The sequence below is a fragment of the Acanthaster planci genome, linkage group LG10, assembly GCF_054643075.1.
Source record: "Acanthaster planci isolate LZ-2023a linkage group LG10, COTS_SCS, whole genome shotgun sequence".
Taxonomy (NCBI): domain Eukaryota; kingdom Metazoa; phylum Echinodermata; class Asteroidea; order Valvatida; family Acanthasteridae; genus Acanthaster; species Acanthaster planci.
The window spans coordinates 2,274,400-2,289,216 of NC_141786.1; the positions used below are offsets into that span (position 1 = coordinate 2,274,400).

General features: G+C 42.8%; 1 protein-coding gene and 1 long non-coding RNA gene across 2 annotated transcripts; one reads left to right on the top strand and one right to left on the bottom strand.

Annotated features, from left to right (window-relative positions):
- Window positions 1-96: 96 nt before the first annotated feature.
- Window positions 97-4,112, bottom strand: LOC147797568 (uncharacterized). The gene is made up of 3 exons (XR_015427028.1): window positions 3,979-4,112; window positions 2,742-3,590; window positions 97-2,268 (listed from the first exon to the last, which is right to left on the bottom strand). It is a non-coding gene; the product is annotated as an uncharacterized LOC147797568 (long non-coding RNA).
- A 168-nt stretch (window positions 4,113-4,280) lies between these two features.
- LOC147797569 (uncharacterized) lies at window positions 4,281-9,267 on the top strand. Its single transcript, XM_087142916.1, has 2 exons — window positions 4,281-4,479; window positions 7,504-9,267. The coding sequence occupies exon 2, from the start codon at window positions 7,576-7,578 to the stop codon at window positions 8,179-8,181; it is 606 nt and encodes a 201-aa protein (XP_086999042.1). The 5' UTR covers window positions 4,281-4,479; window positions 7,504-7,575; the 3' UTR covers window positions 8,182-9,267.
- The last annotated feature ends 5,550 nt before the right edge of the window (window positions 9,268-14,817 follow it).

Genomic DNA, 14,817 nt, shown 5'->3' on the forward strand with positions numbered 1-14,817 from the left:
AGGTTATTTGATCGGGAAAATACGTGCACTTCACAATAGTGCGCGTCCAAGAATTTGCGACACGTTGGTCAATCACAATTCTCGAAATCTGTCAACCCAATGCGCGTTTGGAGAGGGTCGACAGATTTCGCGCGTTGTGATTTGCCAACGCGTTGCAACTTCTTGGAGGTGCACCATTGTGAATCGGCAGTATACCAGCGGGGTATGCAAGGCATACATTCATACAACGCATTCTGCAAGTTTCAGATAAATTTAACAGAAGATTTAAATATCACAAACGTGCATACGCGTATCATAAACAGAATCAATTACTTGAATAAAAACTAAAACTCTCGATTAGAACAGCTGGAAGTGTACTTGCAAACTCTGTAGTCTGTTTCCATTTTATTTTATATAAGCCATATTTCATTTCAAGCCGTCCTCTTCTGACACAAAGTTGCATTATTGATCTGGGATGAAGATATTCACAAACTTCAAAGTTTAAAGGTTGGCGGCAAATGAAAATTCGGGAAATCCCTTCTAACAACACAAGGTTTTGTCACGGACTATGCTTCGAATAAGATTGTGAATATTAATGCTGTAGTACTGCTCAGTCAAAATAACAATGTGCAGCTCATTCATCCCGTATTGACCATTCACGATTATTTTCAGCCTGTAAAGTGACTTGTGCCCTAAAAATGCAATTAAGGGTGATTTTTTCATCTTACACACATTTTGACAAATTATTCGTTAGTTTGAAAATGTAAATGTTTCTTGTATAATACGCATGCATCTATGAGGTGATGAGCAGATGCATAAAAATATGCTGCAGAAAACTGTACATTGACTGATTGGTTCCCTCCCCTAGGTTTATGCAAAAAATACATTGCTTAGTTGTCATCCAAACCCATAATGCATTGCAAAGGTCGGAAAGGTTAGTTCCATTACACATGCGTGTACCTTGCAACATAACATTTTATACTCAGGGCAGGGTTGATGGCTGCTGCAGAGCAAACAAAGAGGTAGGTTTTGGCTAAAGACCAGCCAGAGTAATCTCGGTGATTGTCAAGCAGCACTAGCTATAACCCTTTTTACATATACCCTAGCCACCTCATGGATTTCCTTGTTTCTCTCACAGGGCACACTGGACAACGCATTCTGAAGAATGGAAAGACTTCACGCCAGTGCAGATGTTCCAGCTATTTTTCTTTCATTTTTTCTCGTATAACGGCATGTTCTGAACCCTACCGCTGACGACAGGTTTTCCGCTGATGACAAGTTTTCCGCCGGCGACCAGGTAGCTGGGTCGTGCGCTCACTGGCAGGGTACGTATCACCGAGCCGTTGAGTGGGCTGAACTAGGCTCCTGTTAGCGTCACTGACGAGAAGCGTACCGTCTTCCTTGGCCATGACTAAAATTGGTAGCCATATGAATAAAGGAAGAAGAACAAGACCATTCGGATGTTATCGGCAATAATCGGGCATTTCCGGCTGCGTCTGTACTAAGACTTTTGTGAACAGTCCGGGTTATATCGGTCGGAGTATCCCCCGATTACGAAGCAGAACTAGGGTTCGAAAGAGTGGAAAATTTTTTAATTGAATGTGTTTTAAGGCAAAGGTCACTTTTATAAAATTCGTAATTTAGAGATTTGGAATAGATTTCTCAAAAGCAAAACGAATTTTTAAGGATTTAATACATTTTTTCTAGATTCGAATGAAGTTTAAAAGAGTGTCTGGATTTTCATTAACGCAGTGTATTTTCTAGATTCCAAAGAATTTTAAAAGAACGTAAATTTTCACAAAGCCAAAAAATGGAACGAATTTTTAAAGCCCCAACTTTGTTTCAGATTGAAATAAAATATTTTGTACACAATAGACTGAACATATTTTGGCAATGGGAACACCTTTTTTTCAGCTCGAATGCTGCACCGCTTCGATATGTTGAGACAGTCGATATGCTTCGGCTTGAACGGTTTCTATGATGCTAGCAGCGATATCCTCCACCTCTTAAAGACTCACAGTTACTCTGGCCTCGGGCTCTCGTCTCGCTCGAAATGTAGCCACCAGTGGCTCCTGAGATCCCGTATCTCTGAATCGGAGACGGGTATTCGTGCGAGGTAGCTGCGACGGTGGTGCCGCTCGCCGTGATTTTCAGCCACGCATTCTTGGCAGAGCAACTCTTGGCAGGTGTCACGTAAAAATGAATGATCTCATTGTGTTTGGGGCACTGCAGTTGGTACCCATGAGATGGCAAAGTCCCATCTTCATTAATGTCTCCTAAGGATGCCATCTGTGTTTAATGATAATGAGGATTTGCTTCTAAATTGGCAAAACAAAGTCCAAAGTCTTGTAGTATCTTCTTGTAGTATGTTCAAGGCAGTAGTAATTGTGTATCAGTGTGGCTTTTTGTTGATGATAACATGTTGAATTTTTTTCCACAACATGTCACTTTCCTTTCGACAGTAATTTTACTGTACCTTTCCCTGTGCTTCTTTGTTTTGTAAATATATTATTTCAATATTTTTTGAAGGGATTATCCCACCTGGCTTCCTGCGCCACATCACGGTTCCGCCTATTTTCGGAAAATGACTTTTACGGTATATCCATACTTTTATTTTACGATCAAACTAAAGGTTGTAAGAAATTCTAAATTAACTTGGGATGAAAAGTACCGAAATCTCCTAAACAAGGTATAAGCTTGCGCTGTGTAATCTGTGTGGAATGCTTACTAGGCCTGGATACTTGATCCGTGGCGGTACTTACATGGCCCTAGTAATGCTGATGCGTCCGTTGGCCGTACGAAGCTGGGCTCTGTACGATGCTGATGCTAGCTTATGTTGGCTGCAGATTGAGTACTTCTTTTACGTGGCAGTGAGCACTGGTTACGGGGTACTTTGCTCTTTCGCTATACATTGTTGTTGACTCCCACTGTAGCTATAGTCCCCTTTGTCACCGTGCTATATTATTGTTCTTGATTACTGCTGGATAAATTATCCTCATATTTGCTGCGCCGACAATCCTATTGTCAAGGTGAATTTTTTGCATGTTCAATTGTGTTGTCAAAGAGAATAATCACAAACTGCGATTCTCCTTTTGCTCTGTGGTTGTCACTCTCTGGTGAAACTTAGGTTACTGCTTCTAGCCAGTACAGCCGTGCTCAATCATAGTTGACTACATACTTGTGGATGGACGTACCAAAGACAAACGTGACCAAAACATCACGACTGTCCTTGATTGCACGCAGGGAACAAACATGCGTCTGGATCGTAAAAAGTGCCGTTTGGACTCTCATAACTTTAGAACGTCAGTTACCTATTCACCGCAAATGGACTAAAGCCAGATCCTACCAAGGTCAGTGTCATTACCGGCATGCCATTTCCTGTCACTGCCTTTCATTTACGTTTCTCAGCATGGTGACATGCCTGTCAAAGTTGTCCCCGAACCTGGGTGAATTAGTAGCTCACCTACGTGAGCACACAGTGGCGTCAACTGTTGCTGGTTGGATTAACAAAATACAGCATTCCCCAGGACCAAGAGCTAATACTCCAACAGTTATAGCCCGTAATGCCTCCATGTATGGTCTCGGAGAAGCCTGCCTGGAAGAGGTCACCCCTGTCGCATAAATAGAGAAAAAACTATTTGCCATTTTGTTCGCTAGTACCAGGTTTCATATACGTCCTCGGGAAAGATGTCATTGACGCCAATGACCACAGTGTCTCTGCCATGGCTCTAACACATGCTTTGTCAGTTGGAAAAGTACATCACCCGCATGTACAAGAAAGGCAAAGCGCCGTTTCTTGCTGACACCATGCCATGCGCACCCAAATCGACTCTGAAACCTCTGACTTAAAAGTCGTGCCTGTGCTGCCAAACTCTGATGCATGACTAGACCAGATAAAAAGGGCAACCGCCAGGTCGCTGTCTGTCACGGCTGGCAGTTCTGCCCCAACAGTGCTCCCCTAGACACCCTTCAATGTTTCCCCTTCAGAGATGAACTAACCTTAGACCATGGCATTTTCTAAAGAGGCCTTAGAGCCATTATTCCCGTATTGATGCGCCAAGTGTATGTGTGCATCCTCCGTGAAGGCCATCCAGGCATAAGGGGTAACTAAGCGTAGAGCCAGAGGCGTCGTGTACCGGCCGTCAGTGTGCTCGGATATGGAACAACTTGTCTCTGCGTACACAGTCAACATGAGACATGAATATTCACAGCCTTCCACCGACCAATTGATGGAAGGTTCTCAACACAAACGCCACTGGGAACCTGAACATAAACAATCGCGATACCAGCACAGAGGGTCCTGAATATTCAGAGATTCCAAACCACATATGGATACCAATGGCAAGGACTCTCCGAATTGGTAACCCAGTCACGGGGGGCTAGGCATCTAATCGGCCGCTTCAAGCATAGACAGGTAATACGGACACAGCAGCTTGCTACCGTGACGCCGACAGGATTCATTGCAAACAAAATGCTCAAACGGATGCTTCAGTATACAGGGTAAGAACCACTCTGGTTGTGTTCTTTAAGAACTTAAATGAAGACCATAAACCCAAGAAATTGACAAAGAACTGTTGCAGTCACCATGGGAGAGTTTACAAAATATAGGCCCATAACTGCCCAAGGAATGAGGAGTAGAAGCTGGGTTGTTACATAAGTATATATATGCTACCTGTGTAAACGGAACAGTCCTGTTTTCCATGTATGAATATATTGAATGAGTTATTCAAGACTCAATGATTTTAGCGGAAAGACCTATTCTTCCTTTTTTTAGGGGGGTTGTGTGTTTCATGACTTTTGGTATGAATGTTTGGTCAGTTTATTTGGCGATATTTTGCGAACAAGCTTAATCTCCGTCTCTGCATCTTTGATCAAGCCGTTTGAACATGACATTTCAACCAGCGACCATATTGAATTTTCCTTGTAACCAAAAACAATGCATAACGCATACCCTTAGTACCACAAAGAAACGGTTGTCTACTAAGTCTTTAATCACTGAGCCAATTAAAAGAAAAAGGTTCACTTGCTTCGAAAGAAATCCATTACCACCGGTCGAAAGTGATAACGGAGTGCACATGCTCCATCTGTAAGTTTGGAAGTCCTTGATCGTCTCTAGGCGCTACCGTGGAGTGCACTCATGAAAACAATTAGGGTCCATCCCCTAAAGAACTATCCTCTACAAACACATAAATGCAGTCGCATTTATGCTGATGATTATAGAGCCTGCTGTTTAAAACCAAATGCACCTGACATACGTGCGACAAAAGTAATAATTGTTCGGGACGAAGTTGCTTTTAGATTATTTTGAACCCGCTTTTTCGGCGTTGGAAGAAATGACACGAGGGAGAGAACGCGTTTGGCTTGCTATGCAGTGCACGAATAACGCCCGATGATAAGCATTGACCAGTGATGGCCACATTTCAAGTTCAGCACTATAGGAAACGGGGTCTAACTGAACTTGGTTCACCGCCTCATTGTTCAGACAGAAGGGTCGTGGTCACATAGATTTACACAGGCAGCGCTCGTAGCCCATTGTTTGCAGTTTATTTTCGGCATGGCATGATTTTGTTCCCCTAGTGACTGAAACTGACCTAGATTCAGCAGTATGGAACGCCATTGCCATCTTCTGTGGCTTAAAGATAGTTTGGTTTGGCAATTTTATCTTTCTTTTTTGGCATTCATTTCATCCATTTGTCAATTCCATTATTCTCCTCGTCAATTTTAGTTTCATTGTGACAAATGCATCATATTTTTACTCGACAATTTTACCATTCTGTTTTTTGCAATTTCGTCGTTCCATCAGCAGTGTAACCTTTCAGTGCTTCAGTTTCATCATTGTGAGAGGCAATTGTATCATTCATTTTGATTCCATCATTTCATTGAGTGGATCGTCGTTATTCGCTAATAATCCATTCTCTTCGCTCCAGCAATTATTAATTAATACGCATTATCGTTGTGCACTTCAAGATCGTCCTAAAGGCAATTTCATGCGATTTGGCAATATCGACGTGCGATGTCGGAATTCAGCGTTCTACATAGCGCCATCTACGAGGGGTAGACTCCCATTTTTTTTTCCGGTGGCACACTCAGTATTTGTGCCCTGCAAGCAAAATCCTGTCATTTTTAAAACAAATCAAAATGGTATTTTTGACCAATTCACCTCTGAGCAAGGACCGATGTTGATAAATTTCAACGTTCTACAGTCTTGATAGAATACATTAACAAAAACAAACAAGTTTTGTCCCAATTTCTGCTGCATTTGTGGTATCCATGGGCACATATTACCCCGAGCGGAGACAAAAATGAGTTCAAAGTTCATATTTAATTTCAAACCTCTTCCCCCCAGGGCGCCAGAATTAGCCAAAGTACAGTGGTACCACAAACCTTCCGTGTAATCGAGGATAGAACAACAATTTCTTCCTGAAATAAACGAATGTCAAAGAGATAAAACTGGATCTTGAGACTCCATAGATGGGGTCAGTGACAGCTGTGGCAAGCATCGTCAAAAAAGTACCGAGTCATGATGAGCCAGCAGTATTTTTTATCATTTTTTTTTCTTTGGGAGAACATGGGAAGAGATGGTTTTATGCCAATTTCTAAAATAAGAGTTTGAACCCGCATGCGAAAAATTATACTTGAAAAATTATACTTGATTTGAATAAGACAGTTTGTACTGTCTTGAAAAGAATTTGTTTAAAAAATAATAGAAATTTTAGTTGCAAGGTAAAATAAGATCGGCTGTTGGTTATCGCATGTCCCATTTATACTTAAAGATTAACAGTTTGTCCCATGAACGGCCACATTCGAGGGATTGTGAACGATGGTTAGGCTATGAAATCCATGGGTGGATCCAGGAATTTTGTTGGGGGTGTCGATTTTTAAGCGCAGTGCTGTCACTGTATTTGCCGTGTTCGAAGCCAGTTAATCTCTTTTTGTTCTAATACAAACAATTTGATGCTTTCGGGGGTGGGCTTGGACGGTTTAGGCATAGATCGCCTAAAAAGGACAGTGAGCAAGACTAGTCTTGTATTGTGGGGGATGTTAAATCCCACTCCCTGGATCCCCACCTAGAGCTGACACAACAAATGCCTAATCTATACCAGTTTGTGGGCAATGGGGAATGACCAGTGAGGTGGGGGTATACTTCCAACACTTCCAATAGACCTCATAGTAGGAAGGTTGAGTTTTGAAATTTAGTGGCTTACCATAATTATTATTACTATTTACATGGGAAGGAATGTTTTTTGAGAGTTCTTATCAACAGTATATCAGGGAACACCGTCATTGGTGTTCCTTGGCCAGCATTTTTTTATAAGGATATGCACATTTGTTCAGATGCCTTCTGTGCACTCTTGCGAAAGTGGAAATTACAAGGTGACTCGGGATAGCCCGGACGTTAGAGTTTGGAGCTGCTAACCTTATAGGGAGATGTTCAGTAGATTTAGATGACTGCTCTTTGTATTTAACCCCCTTGGAGTGGTTGACCTTCTGTAATAAACATGTTCCAATGCAAATCTCTTTCAGGGCTGTTTTCTTGGCTGATCTTTGATTCCAACGACTTTGGGGCAATACAGCAAGGCTTGTCGGACTGCTAACATGGCGCTTTCATATTGCTGGAAACCATTGCGCTCCATACCAGATCTTATCCCTACTTGCATCAAGATCTTGAAGGACGAGTGGCGGCACTGTAAGGCAGAAATTCTACCGCAACTCGTCAAACAGGAACCCAGCATTGCGCCGTGTTCGTACGGCCTGGTCGAGCACCGAGTTCAAAAATTCAGTATCCTTGTTGGCCATGTCCGATTCATCCCTGTCACAAACAGACAGAGGGCAGTGTACGCTGAAGGGTTCGTCATTGAAAAGGAGAGAAGGGAGATGGGTGTTGGTTTGATGGCAACTTCAATGGCAGAGGAAATGGCGTATGAGTGTGGATACAGGGAGTTTTATACAGCCGTATATCTTCATTATAAAGATTTCTACCTTAAACGATCTTACTCGGTATCTAAGGAACCACTTTACACTGTAGGGGCAAACGTCCTCCTAACCAATGCGTCAGTGGGTGATGGTCCAGCATATGTGAGTTGGCATGGCAACACACTGTATCCTGGATGGGAGTGGGTGTACCAAGGGGGCGCCATAGCAACCAAGGAAGAATTAGCTGATGAAAATTCGGGTGTATTGGTTACCAAAGTGGTTTCTTAAAACTCATTAAGATTTCATATTTATGTTTTGACACATTTTCAAGTGATACGTTTTTCTTGTTATTTGGGCACTTTTACGCTAGTAGCTTCTTTATTGTATGTACTAAATGTTGACATAGGCTAACAAACTCCCTCCTTTATAACTCATTTTTGGTACCGCTTTGAGATTAACATTGCTTGGATTGCCATTGAATTTGACGTTGTAAATGATACCTCTATCAACCCACGGTCTTTTAATGGTGGTTTGTGCTCTTGGCTAAGATAAAATAGATAATAAAGCAGGGGCAGATTCAGGAATTGGTCTATTAGGGGGTGAGGCCAGAATCTCTTTTAATGTCTCATTTTTACCGACAATCGGAAACAATAACGAACAAAGTACATGGCATACATTGTTTACGACGGTATTGTTGCACTCGCTTCGGGTTTTTTTTTTTAATTCCGTGATCCCAACGCTGGTACACATTTCGTGGTCAAACTGTATGATTAGCTAAACAGATCGATATTGTGTACGAATTCACTGTTCCCATGTGCTGTCAGCAGAATGAGATGCCTAACAGTGAATTGGATATGCGGATATATTGCCCTGCCATGTGATCTTTTCGGGCCAATTAACAGGCAGTATCCAAGACAAAGGTATGACAAGTCATATTGACGACCAGATGCACAATAGAGTGGTTTTAAAGAAAAATAATTGCTGGGACATTGTCAATCCTGAGCGTTAGGATGACATCTATAAATGGAATTCATTTGACAACTAATGTTACTTCATACGATTGGATTAAGAAAATTCTCGTGGTGGGGGAGGGAGGCTGGATTTCGTATATATACTTATAAAACACAGCTCACAAAACGCATGTTACCTTGTGTGCTAAGCAAGTTGAAGCAAATACTCTGGTCAACCAAATGCTCTGTCCCCAAAATAGAATGATCAAGTGCGTATTACTTCTCCTGTAAAGAAGCCCTTCAACTGGCTTCGTAATATGACACATTGCGCAGCTTGAGGGAAGTAATTTTCTTTGTGCTTTGCGAAGTCGTACTCTTTGGGTAGGTGCCCGTGCGTAAGAAATACAGGTCAAGCCCTGACGCATTTACCCGTGGACGGAAGTCAAATCGAAATAGCCTTGTGCAAACAGACATCAAGAAATTTATTTTTAGCTAGATATGCGGTTTAGCTGGATGACTGCGCTGAGGCGTGTCGCCCGTGTTTCATACGCTGTTATTTCAGTTTATTAAAGTTTATTATTTCAACCAATTGAAATCATAAGTGAGAAAGTGTTCTGTAGCAGTTGTCCCGACAAAATTTATACTAGCATAATAATATCCACCCTTGTAAAGGAGCCATCGGCAGCTAAAATCTTCATGACCGCGTTCGGGCAAGCATGGCCCTCCTGTTTAATGCGAACCTCAGCGCAAGAACAACAGGTGTATGGCGGCGGGTAACAGAGAGCCTAACCTTGAACAAGTTAAGAGTTACACATACATCTCTACCCTGTGTAGGCAATAAGTAAAAAACGAACTATAGAAAAACGTGAGTTCCTCATAAATCAACTTGAAAAAAAGTGGTAACTACTCCCGAAGAGTGAAAACCCAATTTAAAAGACTGGAAAGAGAGCATCGATATAAAGGGCAACTAGCTCTTTGTCGACGGTCCTTTGTATGGAGGGCAATGTCGAGTTGCTCTCTGTATGGATCCTTGGCAGAGTAGAAATATCGCCTTTTTTGATAGATGTGCAGGACCATCAGGTGGACCTTAAAGATCAGCCCCGTCTCCAGGCCTGCGTCTTCCCTGACTATCCTAGGGCCCTCCAGAACCGGCCCAGTTTTCAAGCCATTTTTTTTTAGTTGGCTTCAGCTAGCGACATTCTTTTTGAGATGGTCTGGCTCCCGTAGCGCGACACTGAAAAGGCTTTGAGACTATTACAATTTTGAGACTAACTAGCGAAACGGCTGGAACGCCGACATTTTCTTGAAATTATGAACCTTGAAAATGTCGGCGTACATCTTCTGCGAATTAGGAGAACGTTTGACAAAACCCAATGAACGTTTGAGACGTCTTGGAACCTTTCTTTCAACTAATTTGCGAAGTGCCACGACTCCAATTCGATGAACTCGAAAAACAAAAACGGTAGCTTTTTTTATTACTTCAAGAGGGTTAAGTATTCAAACCTTTTCGAGGATTGAAACCAGCCAAAACTGGAACCCCTATGATTTGCCTATTCGACTTCCCAGGGAGTTTGCTGGGACGTCTTGGCACCTTCTTTTCAACTAGTTTGCGAAGTGCCGCGAATTTGCTAATGCGTTTGCTAACTCAATTTGCACATCAGATCCGAGTCGGCAGGGTTAATTGCTGTTAACAGGGGTTAACTGCTCATGTCTTACCATAACTTTTCAGAGGTTAAATAAGTTTGCTAAGCATTAGAATGAAATCCGTTAAAAGAATATTAAATTGTGGCTTTTCATGCTCCTAAATTGCGCCGATGTTCTTGGATTAAACCAGAAATTCAAACATGGTTTATTCTTGCAGTGTGATACAAGAGTAAAAATTTTCTGAACTCCATTCGGATAAGTCATTAAGGGAGGTCTGCATATTGGAAGCTTGGCCTCTACTTACTTCACCCAAAGTCAAGTCGTCAACATACTTCCAACTCCTGCAGTTTCCAACTGCTGCATCGTCAACCAGTGCCAAAAACAAGATAGGACCCAATTTGATACCCTGAGGTACCCCACAGGAAATCTCCCGAACACGAGATAAAGGGTAATTGAGTTTAGTGTTGAGGGTGCGATCAGTAAGGAAACTGCAGATGATTGATCGTCTGACTCCAAGATCAATGCGTTTATGTGGTATGATCCACTCTATCGAATGCCTTTGTGAAATCAACAGTACGTACACAAATTGGTAGAGCAGTTAGGTACGTCCAGACCCTGATGAACAAAGTTCAACATGTCAACCAGGTAACGCACTGTAGAGCTGCCCTTCACATTTCCATACTGGTTGGAGTCCAGCTTTGATGTGATACTTTCAAGAATCCACTGTGCCAGGAACGATTCAAATACCCTTGCAAAAATCGGTGTAAGAGAAGCTGGTCTAGACTGGTGATCTTCTTCTCCTTTGGAACGGAAACGATAGTGGCTGTTTTCCAGCAAATAGGGAAGACCTCCTCATCAAGGCAAGCATTGTAAAAATGGCACAGAGGTTTAGCAAACTCATTAGCAAACTCCCTGGGAAGTCAAATAGGCAAATCAGAGGGGTGGCCAGTTTTAGCTGGTTTCAATCTTCAAAAAGTTTTGCATACTTGACCAGTATAGATAACAGGAGGTGGCGTCTCTGCTGGCAAATATGATGGTGATTTCTAAAGCTAAAGTGCAGGCAGCTGGTTACAAATATCTGCAAAGCTCAGCTGTTGTCACTGCTTTTGTGCAGATACACATGGTCTGTGATTGGCCATAAAAGCCCCAGTAGGAAAATAACGGACCAGTCTATTCTGCGTGCTTGTGCACGTGAGGCCCAAAGTGCTGTAATTGGCCATAACACGTCTGCGGGCAGGGATCAACATGATCAGACAGGAATGACGATGAACCACAATTGAGAGGAGTAAGGGAAATTGTTACAATTGACTTCTCATGGCTAGCCAATCCAACCCTCTGTAGACTTTGTAAAAGGACAAAAAAGGGCAGCATATTGTAAGAGGTGATTTTTTTTGTGGCTCTCAAGTGTACAACATTCCCAGCAAGGCATCCAGTCAACAAACCAATAACCAAGTTATTTCAAATTCCATTACAACTACTGATGCAAGTGATGGTTCGAAATCATTGCAGAACCAGGGTAGTGGGAACTGCTACCGATGCCTGGGTCAACACTCCCCAAGAGAATGCCCTTTCAAGCAGACAACTTGTTATTGCTCCTACAAAGTGGGCCATATCTCAAAGGCATGCAGACAAAAGTATCAGAATCCCTCTTCTAAGGAGGGTAAAACCACCAAACCTGTGAAACGCCTAGCGACCGACACGGACAGTGATGAATCAGATTATCTGGTTTATTCCATCAGTTCTTTCAGCTCACCTACTAAAGGGATCAATACCACCGTTGATCTGGCAGGACCACCAGTTGAGATGGAGCTGGACACTGGTGCAGCCGTATCGATCATATCTGAGGACACCTACCACAACAGCTTGAGAGCTGGCCACTGGAGCCATCAACAGTAAAGCTGAAATCCTATGGAGGAGAACCCATCGCAGTACGGGGGAAGCTGATGGCACCAGTAACTTACGAGCGTCAGACACACAAACTGCCGCTGTATGTTGTCGAGGGAGATAAACCAGCCTTGTTGGGTCGCAACTGGTTGGACAAAATCAGGGTAAACTGGCCAAAAATCTTCAGCGTGCAGGACAAGGACTACCCACGTGTCAGTCCAGCCAAGGACATGGCAGGACTGAAGGAACAGTACAAAACGGTAATTAGTGATAAGGGAGGCCCAATCACTGATTTCAAGGCGCATTTCCACATGGTTAAAAATGTTAAACCAGTGTTTTGCAAAGCGCGTCCTGTACCATATGCTCTGACGGAAAAGCTTGAAAAAGAACTTTAAAAGCTTCAAGATTAAGGCATAATCAGTAAGGTTGAACGCAGCGAGTGGGCCTCGCCTTTTGTACCAGTACCTAAGCCTGATGGTAGTTTGCGATTGTCTTGTGATTATAAGGTGTCTGCGTTTGGCAATATCCATTGCCAAACGCAGAGGACTTGTTCGCGACACTTGAAGGGGGAAATATTTCACAAAGATTGACCTCACACAAGCTTACCTGCAACCCGAGTTGGATGAAGAATCCAAAAAGTTAAAACACTCACCTAGTATGGACTGTTTCAGTTCAATAGGTTACCGTTTGGGGTATCCTCGGCATCTGGGATATTTCAGGGTGTGTTGGATTAGATATTGCGGGGGTAGAGGGAATTGTCTGCTATCTAGACAATATCCTCATTGCGGCCCCATCTGAGCAGAGGCATAGTGAAATTCTATGTGAAGTCCTCAAGCGTTTGGAGAGATACAATGTGCTGGTAAAAAGCCAAAAGTGTGAATGGCATAAACCATCAGTAGAGTACCTAGGGCATGTAGTAGATGCTGAAGGTATCCACCCAACTGTAGAGAAGTTGGATGCGATCAAGCAAGCTCCCAGTCCCATCAACATCAGTGAGCTCCGGTCCTATTCGGGACTTTTGAATTACTACGGAAAATTCATTCCGAATGTTTCCACCCTGTTGCACCCTGTATTATGATGTGAATAGGAATTGCGCCTTGCTTGCGATGCCTCCCAATATGGGGTTGGTGCAGTGCTTTGTCATGTGAAGGCAGACGGTAAAGAAAGGCCAATTGCATTTGCATCGCACACTCTATCACCAAGTGAGAAAATCTATGCTCAAAGTGAGCGTGAAGCACTTGCTCTGATCTTTGGGGTCAAAAAGTTCCACACATATCTGATTGGTAGGAAGTTCAAGTTGGTTACAGGCCACAAGCCTCTGACAGCCATATTCAATCCACAGGCCTCAATTCCCTCCTTGGCCGCAGCGCGAATGCAAAGATGGGCTATCATACTGTCTGCATACACTTATGACATTGAGTATAGACGTTCAGTAGACCATAGTAATGCTGATGCATTATCTAGATTACCGAGGCAGGTACACCACTCAGGAGGTTAAATATTTCTCATATCTAGAGGAGTTGCCGATTACATCGGATGATATCAGTAGAGCCACCAAAACAGACCCAGAGTTATCCAAAGTGTATGACTTTGTAGCAAATGGTTGGTCAAGTTTTGTTCCAGATTAGCAGATAAAACCATATTTCAGGCGTAGAACTGAATTAACCATTGACCAAGGCTGTATTTTGTGGGGAATTAGAGTAGTTATTTCAGTGAAGTACAGAGGTCATAAACGACCTCCATAACCAACATATGGGTATGTGTAGTATGGAAAGCTTAGCACACAGTTATCTGTGGTGGCCAGGTTTAGATAAGGACATCAAAAACCTTGTAAATGCTTGTACAACATGCCTGTTTGTCCGACATGCTCCTACGACCACTCCACTCAAAACATGGGAGTGGCCCAACCGGGTTTTTCAACGGGTGCATATTGACTTTGCTGAGCAAAAAGATAAGCAGTTTTTTTATTTTGATTGACAGTCACTCTAAGTGGGTAGAGGTTTCCCCACTGAAAACTATCGCCACTGCAAAAACCTTGGATGTCTTGAGGAGGTTATTTTTCTCATATGGACTTTCAGAGGAAATTGTGTCAGATAATGGGCCACAATTCACTTCTGCAGAATTCAAGGGGTGTATGGAAAGAGTACCCGAGTGGCACCATACCATCCTCAGCTGCTTCAAAGGGAGCAGCAGAGCGGACTGTACAAATTGTCAAGAGGGCACTGATCAAACAAATGTTAGATCTATATCCAAAAAAGGAGCACCTCTCGGTGCATCATAAGTGGGCATATTTTTTTTCATAATGCACCGGAACTGACCACAGACAACTATTGGGAGATCTCCAGCAGAGTAACATTTATTTCTCAAGAGACAAACCTAGAACAAGATTTTCTCTCTTGAAAGTTGAAGCTCCACTCCCCCAGCTTCTTGTTTTTCTTACTCCTCG